The following is a 27,204-nucleotide window of genomic DNA, read 5'->3' as shown; positions in this document are numbered from 1 at the left end:
GGGAAACAGCTATTACTTCATGTTGTAACATCTAATTCACTGGGCGGTCTCTTGTGAATGTGCTTTTCCTTTATGAGGTAATGTGGCGTGTCTTGTCTTTTACACTGTAAACCTGAGGGCAGGGAATATATATCCCCCCCCCCTTTAAAACTATCTGTACGTAAGTGGCTGTGGGAATTCCCCCCCCTATTTTTTTTTTTTTTTATAAACACATACTCTAAGGAAGCAAGCAGCTAAATAAAACGATTTCTAAATCCCTGGATTGAAAGCCGCGTATGAACGACACCCTCCACCCAGGTCGTCCGCCTCAGCGAACTGGAGACCGAGAGCGAAAGGCGCTTTTAAGGCCAACCTGAGGCAAAGAAGGTCGCTCGCTTTCCCCGCCCTCCGCGCGCGAGCCCCGCCCCTAGCTCCGCCCAACCAATGAGGTTCGGATCTGTCAGCGGTTGAGCTCGGGGCGGAGGCCAGGAAACTCTGTGGGCGGGGCTCCGGGCGGTCACGTGGCGCAGGCGAGGCGTGAGGGAAGCCCGGCAAGATGGCGAAGGTCTCGGACATGTACGATGTCACTTGGGAAGGTAACTTGCCGGCCGCCCGGCCGCGGCGTGTGTTGGCTCGGCGGGGGCGAGAAGGGGAGGGCGCGATACGGCAGACCCGGCGTGAGGTGTGGGCGCAGCGACAGCGGCTCGGGGGAGGGGGAGGCGCCCGCCGCTTCAGAAGGATAGCCGAGGCCTTGCTAGCGCCTCCCCTCGCCAGGCGAAAAAGCCTCAGCAACTTCACCGTCTCTTCAGTTGGGCTAAGAGTCCTTAGGTGGTATTCTCGAAGCTGATCTACGTACCCCATAATGGCCTCGACCGCGTGGGGCTTCCGGGGCTGCTTACCTAGTGGGATTTGCGTCCGGGTGGCCCTGTGGGTTAAACCACAGAGCCTAGGACTTGCCGATCAGAGGGTCGGTGGTTCGAATCCCCGCGACGGGGTGAGCTCCTGTTGCTCAGTCCCTGCTCCTGCCAACCTAGCAATTCAAAAGCACATCAAAGTGCAAGTAGATAAATAGGTACCGCTCCGGCGGGAAGGTAAACGGCGTTTCCATGCGCTGCTCTGGTTCACCAGAAGTGGCTTAGTCATGCTGGCCACATGACCCGGAAGCTGTATGCTGGCCAATAAATTGAGATGAGCGCCGCAACCCCTGAGTCGGTCACGACTGGACCTAATGGTCAGGGGTCCCTTTACCTTTACCTTACTAGGAACGTAGGGAATGGTGATCTCAAGGAGTTTACAGCCTTCCTTTTTCACCTGTCCTGTAGTGGTCACAGTTACGGAGGTACACAGCGAACACAAGGGCAGACTTAACTTTTCCCCCTAGCATGAGTGTAGCCAGGATTTATGTTAGGCAGACAGACTACTCCCCTGTCACCATCTTCTGCCTGGCCCTGTAGCAGATTTGGAATAAAATGTCTCCACAGCAGTTGTTTTAAATTACATTCTTTTGACCGCAAGTGCTCAAAAACATCTGTCATAATTTTTCTACACTGTATACTTTTAGTTAAGTGTTACTTATTTATTTATTTACTTACTTGATTTGGGAGGCAGCAGACCCCCTGGCTACATATACCCCTAGTCCTGTTTATCAGTGAATTGAGATTTTTCTTCTACATTAAACCCACATTGTAGATTGAGGGTGCAGAGCTTGGAGGCGGAGGTGGAGACTCTTCCTCCATCTGACTTCAGGACACTCATCTTAAAATTATCTCCTCTGAAAAGCCATTTCCTTTCATCCTTTTTCCTAACTGATAAATTACAGCTTTACTGTCACCCCTTCATTGGCTGTCGGCCTCCCCCCCCACTGTAAAAATTTGGGATTGTATGCTCTTTGGGGCAGGGAACTTTGGCACTGGGGGTCAGAGAGAAGATAATGAAACTTTGTAAAATGCCAGGTGCAGTGGTGGGGCTTTATAAGTAATGTATTAGCAAGGCCCTGTGAGCAGCAGCTGAATAAATCCAAGGACATGGAGATGGTTGTATCATGCAGTTGTTGGTGACTGCCTTGAACATCACTGGTTGGGTTTCAGGTTTAACTTAATAACTAATAAGTTAAAAGTATAGCTCTGTTGTAGGTATTTCTTTTAGATTCAGGTCCTTCTGTATGATGGATGTGTATATGTACTTTAATAAACTGAATAGAGTGAAAGATTATAACTCACTGGGGTAGGGCTTATAAACTTAATAGTGTTTAGCTTATTTTTTGTTGCTATTTTGTTAATATTGTTTTATAGATTATAAATGCCTTTTTGATTTGATAATCATATAATATGACTTAACACAGGACTTGTGATACTCTGTTCTATTATTGCAATTCGTTTCTTGTAAGCCACTTTGGGATTCATTTGGATGGAAAGTGGCATAGAAATGCAAGAAATAAAATCAAAACCAAATCAAATAATCATAGTAATATAATGCATTACTATGCAATAGAGGAGTTCATTACAGAGTACTGCCTGTTTGAAGAGCTTTACAGTGCTTCATGACCAATATATTTGCTTCCATATTGCAGTTGAGGGCTTGAGGCTTGGACAAAATTAGATTGCCAAGGCCAACCAAAACCTGGGTTTTCCTGTTTTTCAGCTCGTACTTTCAGCTGCTACATTCCATGAATCATAAGCGTATATATCTATAAAAAAGCAATGAGGTTGTGGTCAGTCTTAAGATTCTTGCAGATTCATCTTGTGCATATTTACTTGGAAGAAAGATCCACTTGGTTCCAATTAAGGGCATGCGGGATTACAGTTCTAATTTGTTGCTTTCTTTGTGGCTTCTGAAATCGTTCTTGTGCTTGTATATAGTTCTTACTTGAGTGTTAAGTAAGAATTCAGACTACAGCAGGGTTTTCCAAAGTGTGGTCTGTGGACCACCAGTAGTTCACAAGCTTCATTCAGGTTGCCCTTGTCATGTATGCATTAAATATTTAAAATTATTTTAATTGTGTTTTTATTGCCTTTTATTTCTTGTATTGTGTTTTATTGTATTACAATTTAAATTCCTTAGGTATAAATGCAGTTGAAAATTATACAGCATCTAACAGAATGCATTATAATTGCTACTACAGGCAGAAAAATAATTAAGTAGTTCAACAAGATTTAACTAGATTTATTTATTAATATGCATACCTATATACTTCATAATGGAAACCTAATTGTATCTGCTTTCAAAGCAGTAGAAATAAAAAGCAGAAGATTATTGCCATCTTAAATATTGCCACCATGGCAGTATTTAAATGAGCCAGCGTGGTGTAGTGGTTAAGAGCAGTGGAGTCATAATCTGGTGAACCGGGTTTGCATCCCCTCTCCTCCACATGCATCTTGGGCTAGTCACACTTCTCTGACGTCTCTCAGCCTCACTCACCTCACAGAGTGTTTGTTGTGGGGGAGGAAGGGAAAGGAGATTGTTAGCCGCTTTGAGACTCCTTAAGAGGAGTGAAAGGGGGGGTATCAAGACCAAATTCTCTCTTTAAATAGGATTTATTTTAAAAAATGTATTTTATAACCTGTCCAATATCACAGTACTGTCATACCTTGGATCCCAAACGCCTTGTGAGTCGAATGTTTACTTTGCGAATGTCCAAATGTCAAACATGGCTTCCGATTGGCTGCAAGAGCTTCCTACAGCCAATTGGAAACCGCAGCTTAGTTTCCAAACATTTTGGAAGACAAATGGACTTCTGGAACAGAATCCGTTTGACTTCTGAGGTACCACTGCACTGTCATGTATTACTAGCATTACTTGTTATTGTAATTCCGTATTGTGAAACCATAGAGTATGGAGGATCAAAAGACTAAACAGGTTAATCCATGGAGGCAGATCACCTAACTGCCAGCTCCCTATCTAAACAGCATCTATTGATAAGATACTTGAGCAGTGGGGGTAATATTTCCGTATGCTTGTTGGTAACTTCTGTAGGCATGTTGGTAACTTCTGTAGGAAGCAGTTGTGTGGGTTGGGCAGAGGTAATTCCTCCTGCATCGGTTTTTCCAGGCCCCTAAAATGTGGCAGTATTGATGTTGTATTATTATTTATTAAATTTCTAATCCACCATTCATTTGACGATCACAGGACAGTTTACAATATAAAAATGCACAACATAATAACAAAAACAATACCCCCCAGTTTAAAATGCCATCGATAGTTTAATTAACCAGTTTATAGCAGGCCCACAATTTATACACATTTAACTTGTGCACATTCAGCTTTACACACATGGCAAAAATTAACATTAATAAGAAGGGGCAGAAAGGAGGTGGGGTTATGGGGGAAATAGTTTTGGCAATCCCACCTGCCATTGAACCCGTTGAGTTTTGACTGTAGGTGATTCTGGGTTTAAGGTGTGATCCCTGGAAAGTAACCCCCACGTAATTTGCAGGTTTACTGTAGTTCAGGGAACAATCGCTTTCATAAAACTAGTTTCTCTTGTTCATAAAATAAACTGTGAATGGAGATTTTGTAATAGTTTCAAATATAATGTTGACACTCAGAAATGCATGCAGTTTATGCTCTGTAAGTTATCCAGAATTGCCAGGGAACTTCTACCCATCTGTGCATGCTTGAGATAATACCAGGCCTGCTTATATAGTCAGTGTTAATCAAAGCCTCTGTTCATTGCTTTCCAGTCATTAAATATTTCACATGTGAGTTCTGTAAGAATTCTTGAGCGGTTGCTGTCTGGACCCAGAGAATTGTCCATTTTTAACATGTCATTAAGGCCTAAAACTCTCTCACCACTATTTGCCTCCATTCCTCAGACTCCCTTCCTGAAAAGGTTTGTTTAGGCACAGAGATCTGCCTTACGTCATTCACTGTGAAGATGGATGCAAATAATTCATTCAATTTCTCTGCAGTATCCTCTTCTTCTAGCACACCTTTGACTCCCTTGTTGTCCAGAGGTTCAACCATTTCCTTATCTGGTTTCCTGCTTCTAATGTACTTAAAGATTTTATTCTTGATGGTTTTTAGCAGTGCACTCATTTGTTTTTCATCCCTTATTGTCTGCTTATTTTGCCTAAGTTTGTGTTCCTTTTTGTTTTCCTTATTTGAGCAAGACTTCCACTTTCTGAAGGAAGCTTTCTTGCCCCTCCAGTTGATTCCATGATCAACTATTTTAGGGCACAGTCTATGCAAATCTAATTGAAGTCATTGTTACAGTGCTTCTTCCTTTGCATGTCTCTTTACTTTTATTCTTCATCTTAATTAAAAGGGAGGAGGATGTGGCATGTGCCAAGTCTAAGGACCAGATAGAGCAGCCTGGATGAAATATGTGTAACGTTTTTTCTTTCTTTTAGAGAGTTGGAAACAATATTCAGATTGTAGCCTATGAAAGTATTGGAAAAGAAGTACAGAATTTGACACAGTATACAGAAATTATTTGTGAGAATTTCTTGAGTCATTCAGTGGCCTGATAGGCATGTAATGACAAGCTAGAATTATTAGTATTCATTTCATTTCTCTGCTGCTTTATATTTTTAAGAAAAAATCTCAAAGTTGTTTACAGCATATTAGAACATCAACTAAAACAGTCCAGAATAAAACATTAACAAAGAAAGACAAATAATGTATAGTACATTCAAAGCAACATAATTTGCCGGAAACTAAAATATTATCTTGATGCTTTCAGAATAAAACATTACCAAAGGAAGTCAAATGTAAAATGCAAATGTTAAATATCATAGCTAAGAATAAAGTATTATCATAAGCATAGAACATACTTGCTGCTTTTGCTACCAGTCCTGCCAATGGTAGTTCATAGCGGGCCTTGGCTGTGGAAGCATAGGCTCAGTGACCTGGGTCTGCCCTAAGAGACAGCCAAGATGTTCCCTGGTCTCTTCAGCATCCACAACTTTTGTTCCTGGAGTCAGTCAGGGTTCTGCCCTTCCAGGAATTACTGCCAAGAATTATGCAAACTATGGTTTACCAGAAGTGAGGAAGCATCCTGGTGTACACTGCTAACATTGCACCTGTCCCCTCCGCCATTTGCCACACTGTGAGGAAATAAACTAGAGCTCTAGCAAGCCATTATTTGCAAACCAGGGAAGTAGATTTGAAACTTAATTCCACAACTTGTTTTCATGATTAAATTTGGCTGACCAAGTTTAATTTAAGATGGTGGGCCACTATCACCATCGTGACAAGCTGAAAGTTGATATTGTTTCCCTACAGAAATCATCAAGCTGCAGCACTAGACTGCAATTTCTGCATGCTCGCTTGGGAGTGATCCTTCTAAATAAACATGTACAAGGCTGAGACTGTCGGACATTTAATGTGCTTGTTTTCTTACATTAAGTGATCAAATGACAAAACATGGCCGGTCTCATATTTTTCCATCACTAGATACCCTATACTTTAATATTCAGTCATTATTACATTTGAGAGATATAATGGCATGGAGGCTTTAGTAGTGGCTGAGTAAATTCATGGAGGAAACTTCCATTATTTTGTGTATGTTTGGACTGTCACTCCTTGCACTACATTCAATCGCATGCTTTCTGTCTAATCTGTTAATTTCCAGAGGTTGTCTTGCGTCAGGAAGCATTTAGTTTTTACTCAGGCACATGAAATGTAACTCTGTGGTGGTTTTGGTTGTCTTTTAAAATAAAATCTAGCACAGTTCTATTTCACCCCTCCTATTTGTGGAAGGAATCATATGTGGGGTAGGAATGGGGTGGACTGTAGAAAGAAATCTGTTTGATCTAAAACTTACAGCTTAACTTGTAAATTTTGAAGTGACAGGAAGGCCAACAACTTCAGTCTTGTCTTTTTCTATTAAAATGTAATTACAAATATAAGTTGTTTTGCATTTAAGATGCGTATAATAGGCAGAATAAAAATACTGTATACTAAAACAAACCAAAGGAGTCCCTGCTCACACAATGCCTTCTGTTGTCACCTTTGGCTTTCTTCATCATGCAAAATTGATCATCTTTCCCTCCCTCCCTCTCTCTATTTAAGATAAAGGCCTGTGTCTGTGCTTGTGTTGCTGACCCCATCTACCTTGCCAAGCACCACTCTTGCCCCGCCCCCCCCAGCAAGTGTTAGAAACTTGAGATATGAAAACCAGGAGCTAAATGGCACCTTAAACCTAGGTTATGGGCGCAACAACGGAATACCTAGGCACACTTTTTAAAGAACAAGAATACAAAGCTGAAAATGAATGAACTGCAGCTAAAATATGATGTTATTTTTTCACATGGTATAGTCCTTCCCCTGCCCGCCCGCCCCAATATTTGCAAGAAGATCTGTTCTCCGGTCTTCAGAGAGTAGCTGGAAGTGGGGAGGCAGAAAAAGGTCCTCCTTTCCTTCCACTCTGCAGTTTTAATCTGAAATCTTAGGCGCAGTACTGCACCCAGAGCTCAGAAACTGCTTGCACTAATGGAATTCCCTGTCGCAAAATGCGCCTAGAACAATGCAAGTTTCAAACACTGCCTCCCCCTTTATGACTCACAACCTCCCTGCTTCCCTTACACTGCAGCGGCAGCCAATGTGGCAGTGAGCGTGGGGCTCCATTGCTTTCCTGGCTTCCCAACACTATGGGCTCCATTGCTTAACAAGAAGGGGAGGAGCAAGGCATAGGGAGCTTGATGCATCATGCCAGAGCCAATCTGACTCTCCTGCCACCATGCAGTGCCCCAAACTCCTTGTGGCACATGCCTCCCCCTCTTGGTAAGCAGGAGTGACCTGCAACTGCACAGCAGTTCCCTTCAGTGGTGGAGGGTTAGGAGGGAAGTGGCGGGTGGCATCAGAGCAAGACTGGGAAGCAGTTCCTGGGGAGCTGCCCTAGTCTAACTGTGCCTCCATGGTTTGTTGGACCATTGCGTCTCTCTTCACTACTCCCTGCCACTAAGGGAGGAGGACTGGTGAGCTATTGTCACTCTGTAGTTCATAGCACCACCTGTCTCTGCTCAAGCAAATTGCAGTGTGGCAACATCCTTATGCAGACAATTTATAAAGGGTGAAAAAAGGCATCATTGGGCAGGATATAACAGCTTGAGTTCATGATGACTTTCAGGTCCACCTTGATTGATTGATTATATCACCTTGAGTTTGAGATGGATTTTTATGTCTGCTGCCAATGCTGTTTGGTTATTTATACATATTTTTCAACTCAAACTGCCATGCTTTTTTGCAGTCTAGCTTTCTGTGTTCTTGTCAATTATTTATTCAGAAACTGCTTTTTTCTGTGTGATTTTGGATGCTTTGAAAGTGTGATTAATAAGGATTTAAAACTTCCCCATTGGTCGTTTCCTCATAATAGAAGATGATGTAATGTTCATGAAGTGTAATGACTACCCTATTTAAAAAAATAGTTAAAAGTGTACATAAATGTTGCCATATTAATTTTAGATATAATTTTAATTTTTCGCATACTCCCTGAGACCATGCTTTTATATTAGTTTAGGGAATAGTAGTGAAAATATCTATATACATTGCTATTCCAATTTTATAATTCTTACTGAAATAGAAAGCAACCAATGGCCTTGGAATAATCTGTAGTTTATAGGAATAATGAAAACAATCCAAGAGTTCCCAGATGAGGCAATAGAAGAAAATGATCTGTTTCGTAGCTAACACAATGAAGCAATAATAGTATATACTCATTTTGAGATGAAACGTATTCCTACTTCTCTTCAAGACTCAAAGCATGTTCAGTTATATGTTTGCATTGGGAAATATTACCCAAAGCAATTACAAATCTTTCATAGAGGCAGCAGGCAAGTTGAAGGAGTAATAATCATAAATGTGAATTATGACAAAAATAATAAAATCAAACAGAACTTGACAGGTTCAACTCCATTATGCATTAAGCCTGAAATTCAGCATTTTGACTGCATTATGTTTCTGGCATCCATAAAGGCAGCAACACAATAATCAGTGAGCATCCACATGCTGTGAATATGATCAGCTACCCCAGTGCTAAAAGATATTGAACAGCAAGAGGAGAAAATTTTGACTTTAGACATTGGCCCGTTTCATCCATTACTCCAAACTATGGTTTAACATGAACAAGCAGGCATGGTTGGTGAACACTGCTCAGATCTCGCCTGCCCCATTTCTCCCTATCCCAAGTCAGGAAGAAACAAATTAGTGCTGGCTTAGTACTACATGTGAACCACCACTTGTGGTTTGTTTGTCTCCAAATAAACCATGAGAGGAATCCAAGATTTCTTTTTGTTTGGGTTTGTTTTCTCCTGGCTTCAGAAAGGGAAGAGTGTGGCTTGTGTGATTTGAGCAACCTGCGCTAGTACACTTATTCATAGACACACCTTGGCTTACAACACAAGACACAGCTTGGTTTACAACACAAGAATGGACCATCTTTACACGTCTTTAGCTGCCAGGCGAAAACCCAGTTATTATTACGCTGAGTATTATGTTTTTATTATTATGCTGAGTAAATTATGTTCTTAATGTACACCGCCCTGGGATCTTTGGATAAAGTGCAGTATATAAATTGAACAAATAACTGAAATAAATAAATGGCTTGCAAACTGAGATTTTCTGCACAACCAGCTCAAAATTACTGGGGTGGGGGGAAGGCATAGCGGATACCTCACATCTGTTACCTGGCTGTAGGCAGGTGCACATCAGTTAATTGAGAACCACACTTTCAGCTTTAGTAAGAACAATTTCTCATTAAATAACCTTCATGATCTTCTTAGAATTATAATTACATCAATTGCCTTGAATGATTGGAAAGGAAGCAGGCACTAGACTTGGTCCGTGTTTTTGTTTCCTCTTTCTGGCTACTCTTTCTGGCCAGGTGCCTAATATGATGACCACTTGCAGGCAGGCAGTGTTTTGTCTCTGCATAGAGATAAGATTCTCAGCCTCTAAATGTGCTGTGTATTGTCTCTCACATTTTGCACTTTTGAATGCTACTGATCAGTATTAAAAGATGGCAGATGTGCTTGGGAGTTCATGATGTGCTGGTTTTTCACTGTATAAGGGATAAGACTCATTAGCTAATACTTGTAAACCTAAAAGTCTCAATGTTTATTTTATTTTCCACAAACATAATTTCAAAGCTAGAAACTTTTAAGTTACTAAAACAATTATTACCAAACAGAAAATGCATATACCAATTCTTTTCAGAAATGTTGATTAGGAATTGTCATTCCACTGTTTCATTTTTGTTTTTTGTTTTTCAGAGATGCGAGATAAAATGAGGAAATGGAGGGAAGAGAACTATCGGAACAGTGAGCAGATAGTGGAAGTTGGAGAAGAATTAATTCATGAATATGCAGCTAAGCTTGGCGATGACAGTAGGTCAAAGCTGTTTCACGTCTCTTGCCGTCTTTATTCTGTGCAGCTGCTTTTACTATTACCTGATTGATTCTCCTATTACACCCTCAATATTATTTTTCTTTTACTTCACTTTTCTTGTGCATGCTGATGTATGGTACGCCCATAAAGCTCAACATCTGCCAGTTTTCCTGACTCTTGATCTGCTTTCCAACTTAAGGGTGTGGGCAGGGAGATGTATACCTAATCGGATGTATAGCCTGGCCCGCTAGTCATGCAAATACATTTGAGAGAACCCTTGGCCCAAGCATCCTTGGCCAAATTTCACTCATTGGTTGTCTTCACTCGTTTGAAGGATGGCTAAGTTTTGAAATGGAGACAGAAGGTTATTCCTGAAATTTAACCATAACTTCAGCTACGTGGAATCAATATAAGAGTTGCTTTTATTATAGCGTTGGGCATGAGAGTCTAGGGCGTGCCTGGATTTTCATTATATACAATAGCTCTACATCATTTGGGGGGATCGTAAGTGCACAATACTAATTCTCCCCAGACAGAAACTTGGCACAGAGCATTTTATACCAGAAGGGAATTGTTTAAAAAGAAAGTCACAATAATGCAATACCTCTTTTTATATAAGCACAGGATAAAGCATCAGAGTGTTTTATGGCAAGAAAACTGTATAAAGTTGACCAAGGCTCTTATGTAGGCAGGAAGGGAATAAGTATCAGTGATTTGTTTTTAATGAGCTCATTCTACTTTCTCTTTCTTTCCTTTCTATAACTTAGTTAACCTAATTCAGACAGTATGAGCAGTTCATTTTTGGCAAAGGTCTCAAAGATCAGAACGGGTGTACCCTTCTTTATTTAATTTTAGGAAGTTTTGGTCTCAGTAACACTGACATTATACAAAGAGAGAGAGGGGAGCAATATTTCTGAAATGGGTTCATTTCTTAGAACACTCGACCAGAGGTCTTTCAGCTTCATAAGATGTTACTAATAGATCTCATAATGATGAGCATTAGAATATTTTTTTCAGAGAACAACTTAGTGGCGAAATTCTGTCCATTCAGATGTTACTGAACTACAATGCCCATTAGCACTAGCAAGCATGGCCAGTGGCCAAGGATGATGAGAGTTGTAGTTCAGCAACATCTGGAGGGCCAAAGGTTCCCCAAACCTGGCTTCGGTATACACCTGAAAGTTGCATATAATAGCATAGCACAGTCACTTTCTTGTTTGGTTTTGAGATTTAAAATTTGAAGTGCCCAGGAAAACAGGCCTGCATATGTTGTCTCCCGAGTTTAATGTAAACTCAGTGGGTGATAGAAAGGGCAGTGATCTCAACAGGGAAGTTGAGTGTGCTGTTTTTCATCGCCTTTCACTTAGTAAATTTATAAGTGAAACATATTTACTTCACTCGTTTTGTCTTTTTGGAGATTCACAGACAACAGTAGATTCCCTAATTAATAGTGTTCATATGATGTATATGAATGAATCCTCCATATGTTCCCTGGTGTCATATCCATTTTTGTTTCCAGAGGCTATGTAGTTTCTATTCTAAGAAAGCAATCTGATTTTAATCAAGAAGGCATCGAACATAATATCCACACATTCACTGAAGTGGTAAAAGCCAAAATCAGAGCGATTGTTGTGTTGTCTGGAGAAAGTAGATTTTCATTGAGGGGCAATCTGTACCCTCCCAAACCTTTAGTTTTTACACAAAACAATTCTAAGTATGTGTGTATCACAGAAATTTGTACACTTGTCTATTTCATGTGCATGCCTTTCCTCCTCAATGCCAAACACTCTCAGTATAATAGGGTAGTTTTATTTATTATTATTCATTGCCACTTACAAAAGAACATTATATGACAGTATAATGTACAGCTTCAGTCAACATGATACACTTCATTCATACAACCATCCACCCAGTCTCACTCACCACCCTCATCAGGCATAAATGCAAAACTCAGTTTAAACATATGTAACCACCATAGTGCCGTATCTCCTTTACATTTCCCCCCGCTTTGTGCCACCACTGTCAAAGTTGGGGATATCTCTGGGAGCTACAAAAAATTGCTTGGGGTCCTGATCTAGCTCTCAGGCCAGGGTTTAGCCATTCCTGGCGTAAAGGAAAAAATGGAGAAGAACAGAACACCAGAATTGGTGAACGTGTCCCCTAAAAACTGTTGTTCTGCCAAACCCCCAAAGTGCTTTTTGAAATTGGGGGAGCTGTGAATCATTTCCATAGTTGGTTTGTTATCATAAATAGCTATTCTGGTGTAGTAGTACTGTATTGCATTGTAATATGGAACACTTTACAAAAATGCTTACGCAGTATAAGTGAACAGTATAGCTTTTAAAAGTGTTGAGTAGCACATACTAATTTTGAGCACTAATTATGACAGGTCCAGGTTTCTATAAGAAAAAAAGAGAATGTAATTTGTTTTAGGTGTTTTGCCTCATTTCATATGACAGATGTATTTTTGTGTGTTTTCTAGTCTGGATAATATATGAGCAAGTGATGATTGCTGCATTGGACTGCAGTCGGGATGACTTGGCACTGGTAAGTAGTCCAGTTGACCTCTGCTGCAAATGTAATGGCTTGGAACACTGCTTACCGCAAAGGATTCTCCCATTCTCTCCTCCTTGCTGCAGCTCCCTATGCCCCCTGAGAAGCTGCTCCTGAATGGCATGGTGTGTAACATAGAGGGAGGGCTGCAGCAAGAGAGGGAATTGGTGAAATCTGGAGAGGCTGCCTTGAGTGAGAGGAAGCACCTTTTTAATTTACACAATGGGAAACTTTTCTGGGTAATTTTGTGGAGGTGCAAATATGTGATTCTGGATGGTCAGTTTATAGCACAATGTGCTTTTGGGGAGCTAGACAATCTCCCCGCCCCCCGCCCCCCCGTGGTTTTGTATTGCATTTGTCCAGCACTCTACTGCAAAATTCTGTTGGAATTCTTTTGTTGTCTTGTGAAGTTCTAAAAAGTTTTGTGTTCTTCAAAGATTAAGAGCTCCTCTCGCTGTTCCTCATAGGCATGGAGGTGTCTTTAAGAATAGAATGATAGGCTGGTATTCAATGAAATCCTACTTAGAGTAGACACGTTGAAATTACTGAACTTAAATTAGTCATGTCCATTTACTTCAGAGGGTTTGCTTTGAGTAGGAGTCATGTTGAATGCCACCCATGGTATTTCTCAGCATAGCTTTCCTTCCCCCCCCCCCACTAAGTTATGGCCTGGCATTTCTGTAGTAAGCTGCTTTTAAAAGTTTACTAATTTTAATTCTGTGCACTCGTCCTCTTCAGTGCAGGAGTGCATATTTTTCCTGTTTATTTTTAAGAAACAACTAACAACTGTCATGTTCCTTCATGAGAAATCTAGCTTCCATTTTATACTGATAAACTATTGCAGTTTAGGTCCTTCAGTGAGGCTAGCATGAACACAAGCATTATGGGAAAACTAATACTGAGATTTTTTTTTGATTGTGTAGACCTGGAGGCTTGTAGAACCTTAAATGAAATAATGCCTACACCAATATTTTGCTTATAATTATCACAGGTCTTTCAAAAGTTCTAAAAATATTTACAGCTACAGTACTTGGATACAAGCTGGGTGCCAAAATAATATGTTAGCTGCTATATTGTAAAGAAAATGTTGATACAGAATCTCAGTGTATGTCAGCTTTTCAAATGATTGAAAGGTACCTCTCTCAATCTACTGATTTTTTTGTGCCACCTACAGTAAATGTTTTGCATGTGGGTTTCATTGCATAGCTGCTACGGAAATGTTTGTATTATGGAAATCCTTTTCGTTTTGGTAAAAAAGGAGACGACCTACAAACTAGGGAATTTGATACTTTTTCTATAACCAGCAACTTCTGGTGAAAGAGCTATGTAAATGTTCGAATTACGTATACAGAATTTTCTTGCTGAAAGTTTGTTCCTTAGTTTGTGAGCTCAAGGAAAAGTATAAAGGGAATACAAGAAAAAGATCATTTATGAATTTTTAAGCTAATTGTAATTTCAAGAATAAGAGAGTTGTTTTTCTTTATCAATACCTTATGAACACAGTTTTGGAACAATTTTATTATATTAGAATATCTCATTCTGATATTTCAAATATGACTGGGTTTGTAGAAAGTGAGATGCAGTTAACATCACTGTTCGTTCAGGAGATCTTGCCAGTATCACCCAATAAAAAGAAAGCCATGATAGAATCATGGAGTTGGAAGGGGCTTGTAAGCTATCTGTTTCACTCCTTCCTTGAAGAGAGAAATCCAGAGCTAGAGCAACCTAGCTATCCAACCTTTGCTTGAAGACTTATGGTGGGATGGAGCCCATTCCCTAGGTATGGTTCTACTGCCATAAAACTCTTACTGTTAAGAGTTTCCTAATTTTCAACCAAAATCTGTCCTACCAGCTGTATATAGAGCAAGATGTGGAGAATGATAAGCATGTTTTACAACATAAAGGGTTTTTTTAGAAGGGGGACCCTTTTGTATTGCATCACTTCACCCATGCACTCATATCCTTTCTGTCTTGAGTGGAAACCACTTTTGAAATATTTCAAATAAACTAGGACAGTGTTTTTGTGTATGTGTAAACTGAGTTCAGGATGGCCTGAGGTGATAGTAAAGGAAGTAGGTTTATTTTTCTTTGAAACTCACAGTTTAATAAAATAAAATAGCTTTCTAAATCAAAAGTAGTTGGTCTTCTTGTAATTAGAACCTAGAAATGAACCAAATCAAACAGTCTCTGATTGCTTCAGGGGCAGTGGGTCTGTCCATGATGGAAGGCTGTTTGATCCAGTTGGGACTCTGGCGATTTTCACATACTCACCATAATCCTTGCAAGTCCCATTCTCTCACACACACTCCTCAAGGGCACAGCGGTGGGGGAAGCCTCACTCCCCTTGTTCTGCTGACGGAGTCCTCTGCCGGATCAAGGAGCCATCCATCAATAGTGGGTCAGCGTGGGATACAACTCAGTTGGCTTCAAGCCACAAAGGGCATTTTGGCTTCCAAATAATGCCACCAGGTTTAATAGCACCCAAACTATGAATCTGATCTTTTAGGGATCGTGTAATCCCAGAATGAGCATCTCTCCCCCCCCCCCCCACTGCAGTTTCAGCTTATTGCCCCCCAACTGGTCCATTTCTGATTGCAGGCAGTAATTTAGCACATCTGCAGCTTCATCTGGATATGATAAAATAGCGAAATACTGATGACACCTCACTTAGCATCTTCTTTTGATAGTATCAGGACAAAATGGAGTCTTGTGGATCACCATAGTGTGATCTTATACTATGGAAGAGTAATAATATTTTGGGTACCAACTTCTGGAACTGATTGTCAAGATAGGGACGGAAGCCTGCAGTGCAATTCCTCCAGTTCTGTCCCCAGATGGTTCGTCCAGAGGGGATACCGTGGTTACTAGTATCAAAGGCTGCTGAGAAGGCCAGGGGAATCAACATGGTTGCATGTTGTGCACTCTCACCTAGAATCACAGTGGTCAAAGGTAGTGTTGTACCAAACCCTAACTTGAAATCATATCTAAATAACCTGCTTCATCCAAGAGGCCTTAGAGTTGTATGGCCACCATCCACTGGAACACTTTATCACAAAAAGGCATATTGGTAACTAATTGGTATTTGGTACGGTTGTCTGGGTCTGGTGGGCCCTTCTCCAAGAATGGTTGCTCAAATTCTTCTTTAACACGCAGCTCACAGCGAATCACAAACCCCAGTACCCAATCAGCCAGCCAACCCAACCTTGGTTGCTCTTATAAGTCAAGATGGGTGAGGATGAATCCTAGAACGTTTTGCTGTAAGGATGCCAACGTAAAGTAGTTACCTTCAAAATCATCCTTAGTTCCCTGTGGCTTCACAGGATCAACAAGAATGTTTGAAGGCAGAAAGTTGCATTAAACTTCTATGTTGCGCTGATGATTATCATGTTTTAATATGGTGGTAGTAATGGAGTTATCTGGAATTTTTTAGAACACATAATAAAAATAGATATGAAGAACATTTCCCTTCATTTTACTGAAGGGTTTCCTAAAGGAACCAACAAACAAATTCACACCTGTTGTTTTTTTAAAAAATACGCTAATAATTGCTCGAGTAGTTTTAAGTTTGAACTTCTGGCCCCAAAGTGTCCTATAAGAAACACAGCATGATGCAAGCACAGTGACTATTTGGTCTCCACACCGAGAACAGTTTAAAGGCTTAATGAAAACTTATGATTTTTATTGTTCCACATACTTAGTTGAAAGGACATTCAAAATAGCCATAATTCTGACTAATCTTTTGCCACAGCTGCAGGCACCTGATACCAGAATGGGGTTTGCACTCTTAACTTCCTGACTAGGAAACTCAACAAATGTGAGGCTTCTGTTATGAAAAAATAGGTGCCATTGGTTCCAGATGAAGTGTTTTGCAATTTCTATTTTCTATTCATGGTAGTTTTTAGGACTGTTTCTACATAGCTTGTTGCAGTATCCATCTCCCTCCATGCATGACCTTAGTTCACAAATAAAGATCCTTCGTTTGATAGACAGTGGCAAAAGAGCACACCATGAGGTCAAATTCACGGCTGCTTGGGACAGCCACCTGCAATACTTGTGTGTGAAAAGATAGTTTCTGCATTTTCTTTGTTTTAGATGAAAGTAGGACCTTATTTGCAGTATCCTTTAATATTTATTATTCATTTCCTTTATGGCTGCCCTCCCCCTTAAATGAGAAAATAGAATAGAAGGGGGGAAAGTAGGAAAGTCTGTCCTGAGTTTGGGCTACCTTAGTTAAATACAATTTGTGCAGGGTGCGAAACCATGCTTCTTTGAATACTCGAATGTGCCCATTTTAGAGCATTGACACAAAATGTATACCAAAGGGGACAATAAGCTAGAGGGGAATATCCAACAGGACACCTTCTAGATGTTGTTGGACTTCGCTTCCCCTCATCACTGACCATTTGCTGTGTTGGCTGGGGCTGATGGGAGTTCGGAATTCCAACATTAAATAGAGAATCACAATTGCTACCCCTAGAGTTGATTTGCAAGGAACACTTCCTTCTTTGTTATTACTAAAACTTTGATACACGTTCTTGTTAACCTTTATTGGCTATTGCCTTCTATCACCTTCCTTTGGTACCTCATGATTGCTTCATCACTGCTCAAAACAGTAATAAACTGTTCAAAAGTCACTTTCTAGGTTGTAGATTTAGTCAATTAAGGGCTTAATTTCTCTGCATTGCATAACTCTCCACAGGAGTGCAAATTGCATTATGTGGTTGAAGCTCAAAAGAATTACCTTGTTTATAAATTGTAGGGTTGTTTGGGAGTGGGGTGTCTTTTTTTTTTTTACTGACTACAGGATATTTTTGTAGCATGAAACCTGGGTTCTGTCTATGTGTCCTGGTATCTCTCAAAACATTGCTGAAGAAGTGTTGATATGGTACTTTAGTGTTGTGTTAAGCGAGACTGCTGCCAAATGAGCTTCTCAGTTACTGTTCTCAAATAAACATCACTCAGATTTTGGTTTCCAACTTGAAAGAAAACTGTGTTTTTTACCTCCCCCTTTTTCTTTGTGTTATTCTTAAAAATACAGTTTTGTCTTCAAGAGCTAAGACGGCAATTCCCTGGGAGCCATAGAGTTAAGCGGTTAACAGGCATGAGATTTGAAGCCATGGAGAGGTAACTAAATTTTAAAAAATCTTTTCCAGACACTGCATTAAAAAAAAATCTGCCACAATCAACATTTCTGTGAAGGGAGTAAATTCTGTGCACATGGAGATAGGGTTGTCACTTGTATACAAATAAACTTTGGCATGGAAATATTTTAGACAATTTGATATAGTTGTTACATAAGGCACTTTTAAAAATTGGTGTACATAGTTTCTAAAATGTATTAACCACCTTAGACTACAAGAACACAGTCACTTTCTTTCAGTGGTGGTCCTTCTTCATAAGATAATTTGATCTAGTCCAGTGTAGATTTGGAATATTGGGGATTTATGTTTCTTTCTAAATAAGTCTCTCTACTTTAGATTTTAGAGAAACAGTTGAAAGCAGACATTTTGATAGTGAAATAAATGGGACACCAAAGGGACTCTTAGCTCCACATAGTTATAATCATAAACAGGTCCTCACTATTTTAAATCTGCTGTCCAGATTTGGGCCACAAAATTCATTAAAATGTTTCTGGAGATGACAGTGGTGTGTGAGAGAGAGACAAGCTTGATAAAGGTGGGGTGTGTGAGAGAAGCTGAGACCTCTTAAAGTCATTTTCAAATTGTTGTTGGCATCTGTCTGGCCTGAGAAACCATAGAGGGCACTGTTCCGATCAGCGCCAGCGGAGGACGGAGGACTCCCTCTGATCTACGGAGGGAGTAGCTCTGAAGAAACTGGGTTGGATCCGCTCCAGCGAAGCGGGGACCCTTGAAATCACAGGCGGAGGAAGCCTGCGAACGTGGGACTCGGTGGGCACCTTAGCGCCCCCCCCAAATTGACGAAGGAGCTCAGTTACGGGCTCTGGAGCGAAGAGGGGGAGGTGCGGTGCTGTGAGTCGACTGCTACTTCTTCAGAGTGAAGCTGCACAGCCGTTCTCCGGAGAGCGCTGATTTCTTCTTTGAAAATCTGGATTTAAAGAAACTCCCAGCCGTGAGTAGGGGGAAGAAAGAACTTTGAAGTCAAAAAATTAAAACTAATTGGGATCCGAAGCGGAAAGGTATAAAAAGGGAGTCTGCCTTCCGCCATTGTATATAATCTGAAAGCAAAGAGACTGAGAACTTTGAGCCGTGTAAAAAGACGTTTTGGAAATAAGATCTAAAAATCTAACATCAAAGCAGAAGACTCCCCCTCCTCAATTGCAGGGGAAGAGGGGGGAGAATTAAAGGACTGATTCCCTGCAGTGAAGGAGGCTAATTGGACTTAAAACTGCCGATCTGATGCCTGGGAACAGGTTGCTGGAGACCTTCTTTTTTTCGTAAGAAGGGATATCATGTTTCTGCCTGGGACTAAAGTGAATATTGATACTGTTAAATTTTATAGAAGAAGGGGGGGCACAGAGGAAGGAGAAATATTTTAACGGAGGCAACAAATGAACTGTGTCCCCCTAGTGGAGGCTAGTAACTGTTACTATTGAACTGATCCAGAGGAATTTTCCATTGTTTATGTTTCTGCTGAATCTCCACTGTTTATGCTTCTGCGGAACTGAGTTTTACTCTTGGATTTACACAGCTGTGATCTGACCTTGAATTAATCTGGTGCTGTGGTATGGCAGAGAAGCTGGAGCCTCAGGAAAGAATAACAAGGTCGGGCAAATCTTTTGAAAAAAGAAGAGCATCAGTATCTGGCCCTTCAGGGGGAGCTCCACCGCAGACTAAAGCTAAAGGCATGTCCACGGAAGAAGTTTTGGCTGCAGGACTGGTTAAAATTCAGGAAACCTTGGACAATGTCCAGGAGTCTTTGAAAAATCTAACTTTGGAAGTAGCCCAAACAAATAAAAAGGTGGTAGATGCTTCATGCAAAATTGATCAGAATACTGCAAGTATCAATACTTTGGGCCAGAAAGTGACGATTAATACTGAAAAAATTGAGAAAGTATTACAGGAATCAACTGCTGCTAGAAAAATAGCAGAGGAAGCGAAAGTGGTTGCTGAGGCTACAAGACAAGAGGTAAGACAAGAGATACCAACGATACATAGACAGCTGGTGGACCACAGGCTAACACTGTCTATGTATGACCTGAGAGACAAGGCGACTAATCTTAGATTAAGATCTGTGCCTGAACTTGAACAAGACAAATTAAGTGACTTTCTTATGAAGGAATTTGCAGACTTTTGGAACTTGGATTTGGAAAAAGAAGAATTTAAAATTGTGAGTGCTTTCAGGCTAGGAAGAGGAGGGAGGAAGAACAAAGTGAGAGACTGTCTGATTACTCTAAGGACGAAAGAGGAGAGAGACAGGATTTTGGGCCTCCACTTTGAGAAGGCCCTGAAGATACACCATTTTAAAGTGGAAATTTTTAAGGATATTCCCAAATTTCTTTTGGAGCTCAGAGCTAACTACAGAGACTTGGTGGCCCTACTGAAGAGTAACAACATTGCCTTCAGGTGGGAATTCCCACAAGGTTTATCTTTTAGCTTTAAAGGCAAAAAGATAAAGATAAAGTCAGTGGATGACAAAGACAGATTCATAAAGGACTACGGTGAGGACCTGCAGAAGGGTCTTGGGAAGGAGCAACGAGTCCCAGGGAGAGGAATAATAGACAGAGCAAGAATCCTTTTTGGAGTGGACAATTTGGGGAAGGCGGCACCATTGACAGAAGAGGAAGAAGTCTTGGGAGCAGTAGGAGGAGTGGGAGAATAACTACAATATGTCTTTGCAACTATTAAGTTGGAATTGTAATGGACTGAACTCCCCTCGAAAAAAGAAACAGGTTTTTCATTTGTTAAAAAAGGAACAAGTGGACTTGATTTGTTTGCAGGAAACTCACGTGACTAGGCTACACAGGAAACTACTAATTAATAAAAGATTAGGCCAAGAATTTATATCATCGGACAGAGTGAAGAAAAGAGGAGTGGTGATCTACGCAAAGGAGAGCCTATCACCAAAATTTATTTTTAAAGATGACCAAGGAAGATATGTGGCGATTGAAATTCAAACACATGGAGAGAAATTTTTGATAGTAGGGGTTTATGCACCAAATGAAGGGAAATCAGAATTCTTTAAGAAGTTGCATGACATTTTGACAGATTATCTGGACTATAATGTTATCCTGATGGGAGATATGAACGGTGTGGTTTCTACGAACATGGATAAAGCTCAGAGGCAGGTAATTACTAAAGATGGTAGATTACCAAAGACTTTTTTTGAACTGACGGATAACTTGGATTTGATTGATATTTGGAGAACAAAGAATCCCCTAGAAAGAGAGGGAACCTTCTTTTCTGAAGCCAAAATGACATGGACAAGAATTGACCAAATATGGATTACTAGAAGTATGGCACCAAAGACTAAAAAAGTGGAAATCTGCCCTAAAACCTGCTCTGACCATAATGCGGTGAGATTGGAAATGAACTTAACACCAATTGGATCCTTCAGATGGAGGATGAATGACAATCTATTTAGAGATGAAGAAATAACAAAGAAGGCCCAACAAACTCTGAGAGACTATTTTGAGATTAACATGAATACTTCAGTTGAAAAAAGAGTGATATGGGACGCAAGCAAGGCCGTTATGAGAGGTTTTCTGATACAACAAAATGCATTAAAAAGGAGAATACAAAATGAAAAGAAAGAGAGAATTTTGGGGAAAATAAAGGAAAGTGAGAAGAAATTGAGAGCCAATCCAAAGTCGCAAGGAATATTGAAAGAAATAAAATTACATCAAATACAATATATGAAAATAATAAACCAAGAGATTGAATGGAAGATAAGACAAATGAAGCAAAGGACATTTGAATCGGCTAATAAATGTGGGAAACTCTTAGCATGGCAAATGAGAAAAAGACAGAAGTTAAACACTATTACAAATTTGGAAGTTAATGGAAGGATTGTACAAAACCCAGTAGAGATCAGAAAATGTTTTCAGAATTATTTTAAACAACTATATACACAAAAACCCCAGAAAGAGAAAGATATAGAACAATTCGTGAAAATGAATGGATTACAAAGAATCTCCCAAGAAAATGGATTGAAGTTGAACTATAAAATAACTGAACAGGAGGTGGAGAGTGCCATTCAGAATATGCAATTGGGAAAGTCCCCAGGACCGGACGGACTGACTTCCAGATATTACAAATCTTTGAAAGATTGGTTGATACATCCTTTAAAGGAAGTTTGTAATGAGATATTGGAAGGGAAAAAGGCACCAGAGACGTGGAAAGAGGCATATATATCTCTTATACCAAAGACAGAGGCTGAAAAATTACAACTGAGGAACTACCGCCCAATATCATTATTAAATGTGGATTATAAAATTTTTGCTGACATTTTGGCTAAGAGACTAAAATCAGTTTTAATGGAAGAGATTCACAAAGATCAGGCAGGCTTTCTCCCGGGCAGACACCTGTCTGATAATACAAGAAATGTAATTGATATTTTGGAATTATTACAAGAGAACATTAATACAAAGGCTGTTCTAATTTTTGTGGACGCGGAGAAAGCCTTTGACAATATTTCTTGGAGTTTTATGAAGAAAAATCTCCAGGGGATGGGGGTAGGCCAGCAGTTTGAGAATGGTATAGGGGCAATATACTCAGAACAGAAAGCAAAATTAATTGTTAACAACGTAGTGACGGAGGAATTTAAGATAGAGAAAGGTACACGTCAAGGTTGCCCAATCTCTCCACTGCTTTTCATATCGGTCCTGGAGGTCCTTTTGAATATGATCAGAAGGGACCAATTGGTTAAGGGTATACAGGTCGGAGCTAAACAATATAAATTGAGAGCATTTGCAGATGACCTTGTATTGACATTGCAGGAGCCAGAAACTAGTACTAAAAGGGTCTTAGAACTGATTGAAGAATTTGGTCAAGTGGCAGGATTTAAATTAAACAAATTAAAAACAAAGGTTCTGGAGAAAAATTTAACTGAAAAGGAGAGAGAAAGGTTTCAGAAGGAGACAGGTTTGACTGTGGTTAAGAAGGTGAAGTATTTGGGGATTAATATGACATCTAAGAACGGGAACCTGTTTAAAGATAATTATGAAAAATGCTGGTCGGAGGTGAAAAGGGATTTGGAAATTTGGTCAAATCTGAAGCTATCATTGTTAGGTCGTATTGCTGTGATAAAAATGAATGTATTGCCGAGAATGTTATTTCTGTTCCAAACACTGCAAATTATTGATAAAATGGACTGCTTTAAGAAGTGGCAGAAAGATATCTCCAGATTTGTCTGGCAGGGCAAAAAGCCAAGAATAAAATTTAAAATATTAACAGATGCAAAAGAAAGAGGAGGCTTTGCCCTGCCAGACCTGAAAATTTACTATGAATCAGCAGCTTTTTGCTGGCTGAAAGAATGGCTACTTCTGGAAAATACTGATATTTTGGACTTAGAAGGGTTTAATAATGCTTTTGGCTGGCATGCATATCTATGGTATGAGAAGGTTAAAGTGCATAGAATGTTTAAGATCCACATTGTAAGGAAAGCATTGTTTAACGTCTGGATAAGGTATAAAGATCTACTTGAGAGCAAAACTCCAAGGTGGTTGTCACCAATGGAAGCGAAGGCCCTTAAAAAGCTTAATATGGAGGACAAATGGCCGAAATATTGGGAGATTTTAGAACAAGATGGAGAAAAATGGAAAATACAGAGTTTTGAGAAGCTAAAAAATAAAGTGCGTGACTGGCTTCACTATCACCAAATAATGGAGGTATATAAACTAGATAGGAAAGTGGGCTTCCAGGTGGAAAAATCAAAATTGGAAACAGAACTGTTAGAGTCCAAAACTAAGACTTTGTCAAGAATGTATAACTTGCTGTTGAAATGGAATACGCAGGACGAAACAGTAAAATCTGCTATGATCAAATGGGCACAGGATGTTGGACATAATATAATGATGGCTGACTGGGAACAGTTATGGACCACCGGTATGAAATTCACGGCATGTAGTGCCTTAAGAGAGAATATTATGAAAATGATATACAGGTGGTACATGACACCAGTCAAGCTAGCAAAAATTTATAAGTTGCCTGATAATAAATGTTGGAAATGTAAAGAAACAGAAGGTACATTCTTTCACCTTTGGTGGACGTGCCCAAGGATTAAGGCCTTTTGGGAAATGATCTATAATGAAATGAAAAAAGTATTTAAATATACTTTCCTCAAGAAACCGGAGGCCTTTCTCCTGGGCATGGTCGGCCAATTGGTGCCAAGAAAGGACAGAACCTTTTTTATGTATGCCACAACAGCAGCAAGAATGCTGATTGCGCAGTATTGGAAGACCCAAGAACTACCCACCGTGGAAGAATGGCAGATGAAGGTGATAGACTACATGGAACTGGCAGAAATGACCGGCAGAATTCGAGACCAGGGAGAAGATCAGGTGGAAGAAGATTGGAAGAAATTTAAGGATTATTTACAGAAATATTGTAAAATTAATGAATGTTAGAACGATGTTGGATTTTGATTAAGGGGCTTTCTGTAAAAAACGAAGAAGTAAATGGGAAAAATAGTGTAAAAGAGAGGGAAGGGTAAAGCCAAAATATTAAGACAAGAAGGGAGATGAAAGTAAAAGAGGGAAAGGATTTGCTGATCGAACAATGGAAATGGAATACAAAGGAGGGAGGTACGGGGAAGTCCAGGAAAAAGCTAATGCAAGATCTATTTTGAAAAGTGAAGTTGTTTTTAACCGTTGTTATATTATATGTTAGTTTTTTGTTATGTGTTAAGGTGTTTTTTTTCTTTTTTTTTCTTTTTCTTTATTGTATCTTTGTTGTTGTTGTCTTGTTGTTTCTGTGTTATGTTTGGCTTATATTATACTATGAAAACTTAATAAATATCAATTAAAAAAAAAAAAAGAGAAACCATAGAGGGCACCTCCGGGAGTGAAGTCAAGTTGCTGGAAAATCACAGCGCCTGCTGTGGCTGCAGAGAGCAGTAACTTGTAACTGCTGCCTCTCACATTGTATTTGCTATGTTAGCAGCACCGCAGTGACCTCTCTGCAGGGTGCAAGCCTGGGCAGTGTGTATGGAGGTCCTGGGCTGCCCGGACAACAAGACTCTCTTCATGGCTTCGGTTATGTGTTCCAAAGGAAAGCAAGCAATACATTTGGCTCCAACTTGGCTGCAGGAGTTGATGGAAGCAGGCCATACAAGATGCCACCCAACCGTCTTAGGGACTCCACTCCTGATTTGTGTAGGGTTTACTCTTTAGGCTTCTCTTCTCCCAAAGATGTCCCACAAAGCAGCAGATAGCATTCCCATCAGGAAACGTAGATTGTATGTACTGGAGGTAAAATAGAATGTAAGCATGCGACATGGCTGCCTGCTTTCCTGCAAGCTGGAGTTGCCCTTGCCCCAGTGTTGTCTTTAATACTGGGTCTGGAATATGGCAAGGGGAAGCATTTGAAAATGTGACATATGTTTGAAGGCTGTTCTTTGAAAAGATTATTGGTGCAAGCGAGAATATTCTGGTGATGAAGAAGAGAAGCCATGCTTCAGGGACAGAGTGGGCCAGAATCAACTTATTTGTTCTGCTAGTGGAAACCAGAGCAAGGACTCCTATGAGTGTAACAGGGCTTTCTTAGCTCTCCTCCCTAGTCTTCTTATCACTATATTGAATTACACCCAAAGTTTCAGTTTAAATTATTGCCATCTCTGTGAGAAGGGCTTTCTAAATTTTGCAGAGTGACTGCTAATCAGAGTATATAGTACTGACTGAGTGGATCCTTTGTGTGATCCAGAACCTTGAACCTCTTGCCTTTGTTGTCTTGGCCAGAAAGTAAAGCTGATGATAAAAGTATATTTTTGTTTATTTTTAAGATTCATAGCCCATTACTTTGAAATCAAATGATGTTCAAGACAGCTTAGAACAGTTTTTCAGTAATGGAAAACAAGAAACAAACCCCCCATGGAGTTACATCATCATTATCATTTTAGTTGTATCCTGCCTTCCCATAGTTAAAAGCCATGTTGAAGGCAGCTTACAGCATGAAAGGATTTACATAATTATATATAACAAAAGTAATCACAAAAATACAGAAAACACATTGAAAAGTACAACCAAATTTGAACACAATGAGTAAGATGTTGAACAGAGTTTACCATCCAGGTTGAATCACGTGCAATGAGTCGCACATGCAGAGGCGTGAGTTTTGAATCTTGAATATATTTCCATTCAGTTTAATGGAACCTGGTGTGCACCAGTTGTGTCCCCGTGCGTCTTTTGCTGGGTTGGGGTGCAAGGCTCTATATGGAGTTGCTAGAGCTCTGATGAATTAAGCTGCAAATATCTTGTTTGTGCCTTATAACAGGTATGATGATGCAATCCAGCTATATGACAGGATTTTACAAGAAGATTCAACTAATACTGTAAGTTGAACGGATAAACGACATTTGAGTTACTTACTTCCTGCCAGTACTGTTGACCTTCCTGGGTTAAAATTTTTGAAGTGGGAAATATCTGAATTTAATATATTTCTTTGATAGTGTACTGAGTTTATATCAATGTTTCTCACCTGTACCAATATATGTAGCACATTTCAGAAGGCAAATTAAAGAACAACAGTTCAGTGTATTCATTTTCAACTCTTTTGAAGTTTCCAGTTTGCAATTTTGAATTGTTATTTTTTTGTGAGAGGGAAGTGAAGTAGATCTGCACAGTTTGCTGAAACAAGTAGAAAAAGTATTGTCATGTTTCCCAATCAGAGATTAAAATGAGTTTCAATTTCCATGGCAAATAACTGAAAATCTGGCCTGGATCTAGAGATACCCTTCCAATCTCAGAAGGGCCTTTCATCCAGCAGTGTTCAACAGAAGTGAGTGCAATGGGAAATAATTCTCACTATCCTTCCCCACCATAGTCTGGACTGAATGACTGGAGAACACTCAAAAACAGTGTGAGAGGTAGTACATGGGTGTATAGTGAGGACGGTGAATCGATGAAAATAGTCTCCTTTCTGTTTGTTCATGGAAGGCCACCTTTGGCTCCAACCCTTTGTTCTCAGGAATCTATCTGACTAATTTTCTTGTTCAGTTTAATTTAAATGGGCCCAGCCTTCAGTTTAATATAAATAGTCATAGCCTTCCATTTTATAAGTGGATTAGAGGAGACAAGGTATGTATTTATTTTTAGCTTTTAGGGCTAGTCCTTCTAATGAAGATGATAGAATGTGTACTCATGCTCATTTTACCTGTCCATGTTAACTGTAAAATGTTTCCTGGAAAACTTTAGCACTGAACGTTGGTAACTTT

The 27,204-nt window shown here is 39.9% G+C and overlaps 1 protein-coding gene across 1 annotated transcript in view; it reads left to right on the top strand.

Annotated features, from left to right (window-relative positions):
* The first annotated feature begins 471 nt into the window (after positions 1-471).
* Positions 472-27,204, top strand: part of EMC2 (ER membrane protein complex subunit 2) — a 48,767-nt gene continuing 22,034 nt past the window's right edge. The window contains exons 1-5 of the mRNA XM_083450704.1: positions 472-575; positions 10,188-10,301; positions 12,785-12,849; positions 17,894-17,979; positions 26,265-26,322. Coding sequence (XP_083306830.1) covers positions 536-575; positions 10,188-10,301; positions 12,785-12,849; positions 17,894-17,979; positions 26,265-26,322 — 363 coding nt within the window. The 5' untranslated portion in view covers positions 472-535. The remainder of the gene's footprint in view (positions 576-10,187; positions 10,302-12,784; positions 12,850-17,893; positions 17,980-26,264; positions 26,323-27,204) is intronic.

The sequence above is a fragment of the Podarcis tiliguerta genome, assembly GCF_965153285.1.
Source record: "Podarcis tiliguerta genome assembly, chromosome: 7".
In the NCBI taxonomy this organism is placed as follows: domain Eukaryota; kingdom Metazoa; phylum Chordata; class Lepidosauria; order Squamata; family Lacertidae; genus Podarcis; species Podarcis tiliguerta.
The sequence above is the reverse complement of the archived record's forward strand: the minus strand, read 5'-3'. Positions and strand labels throughout refer to the sequence as shown.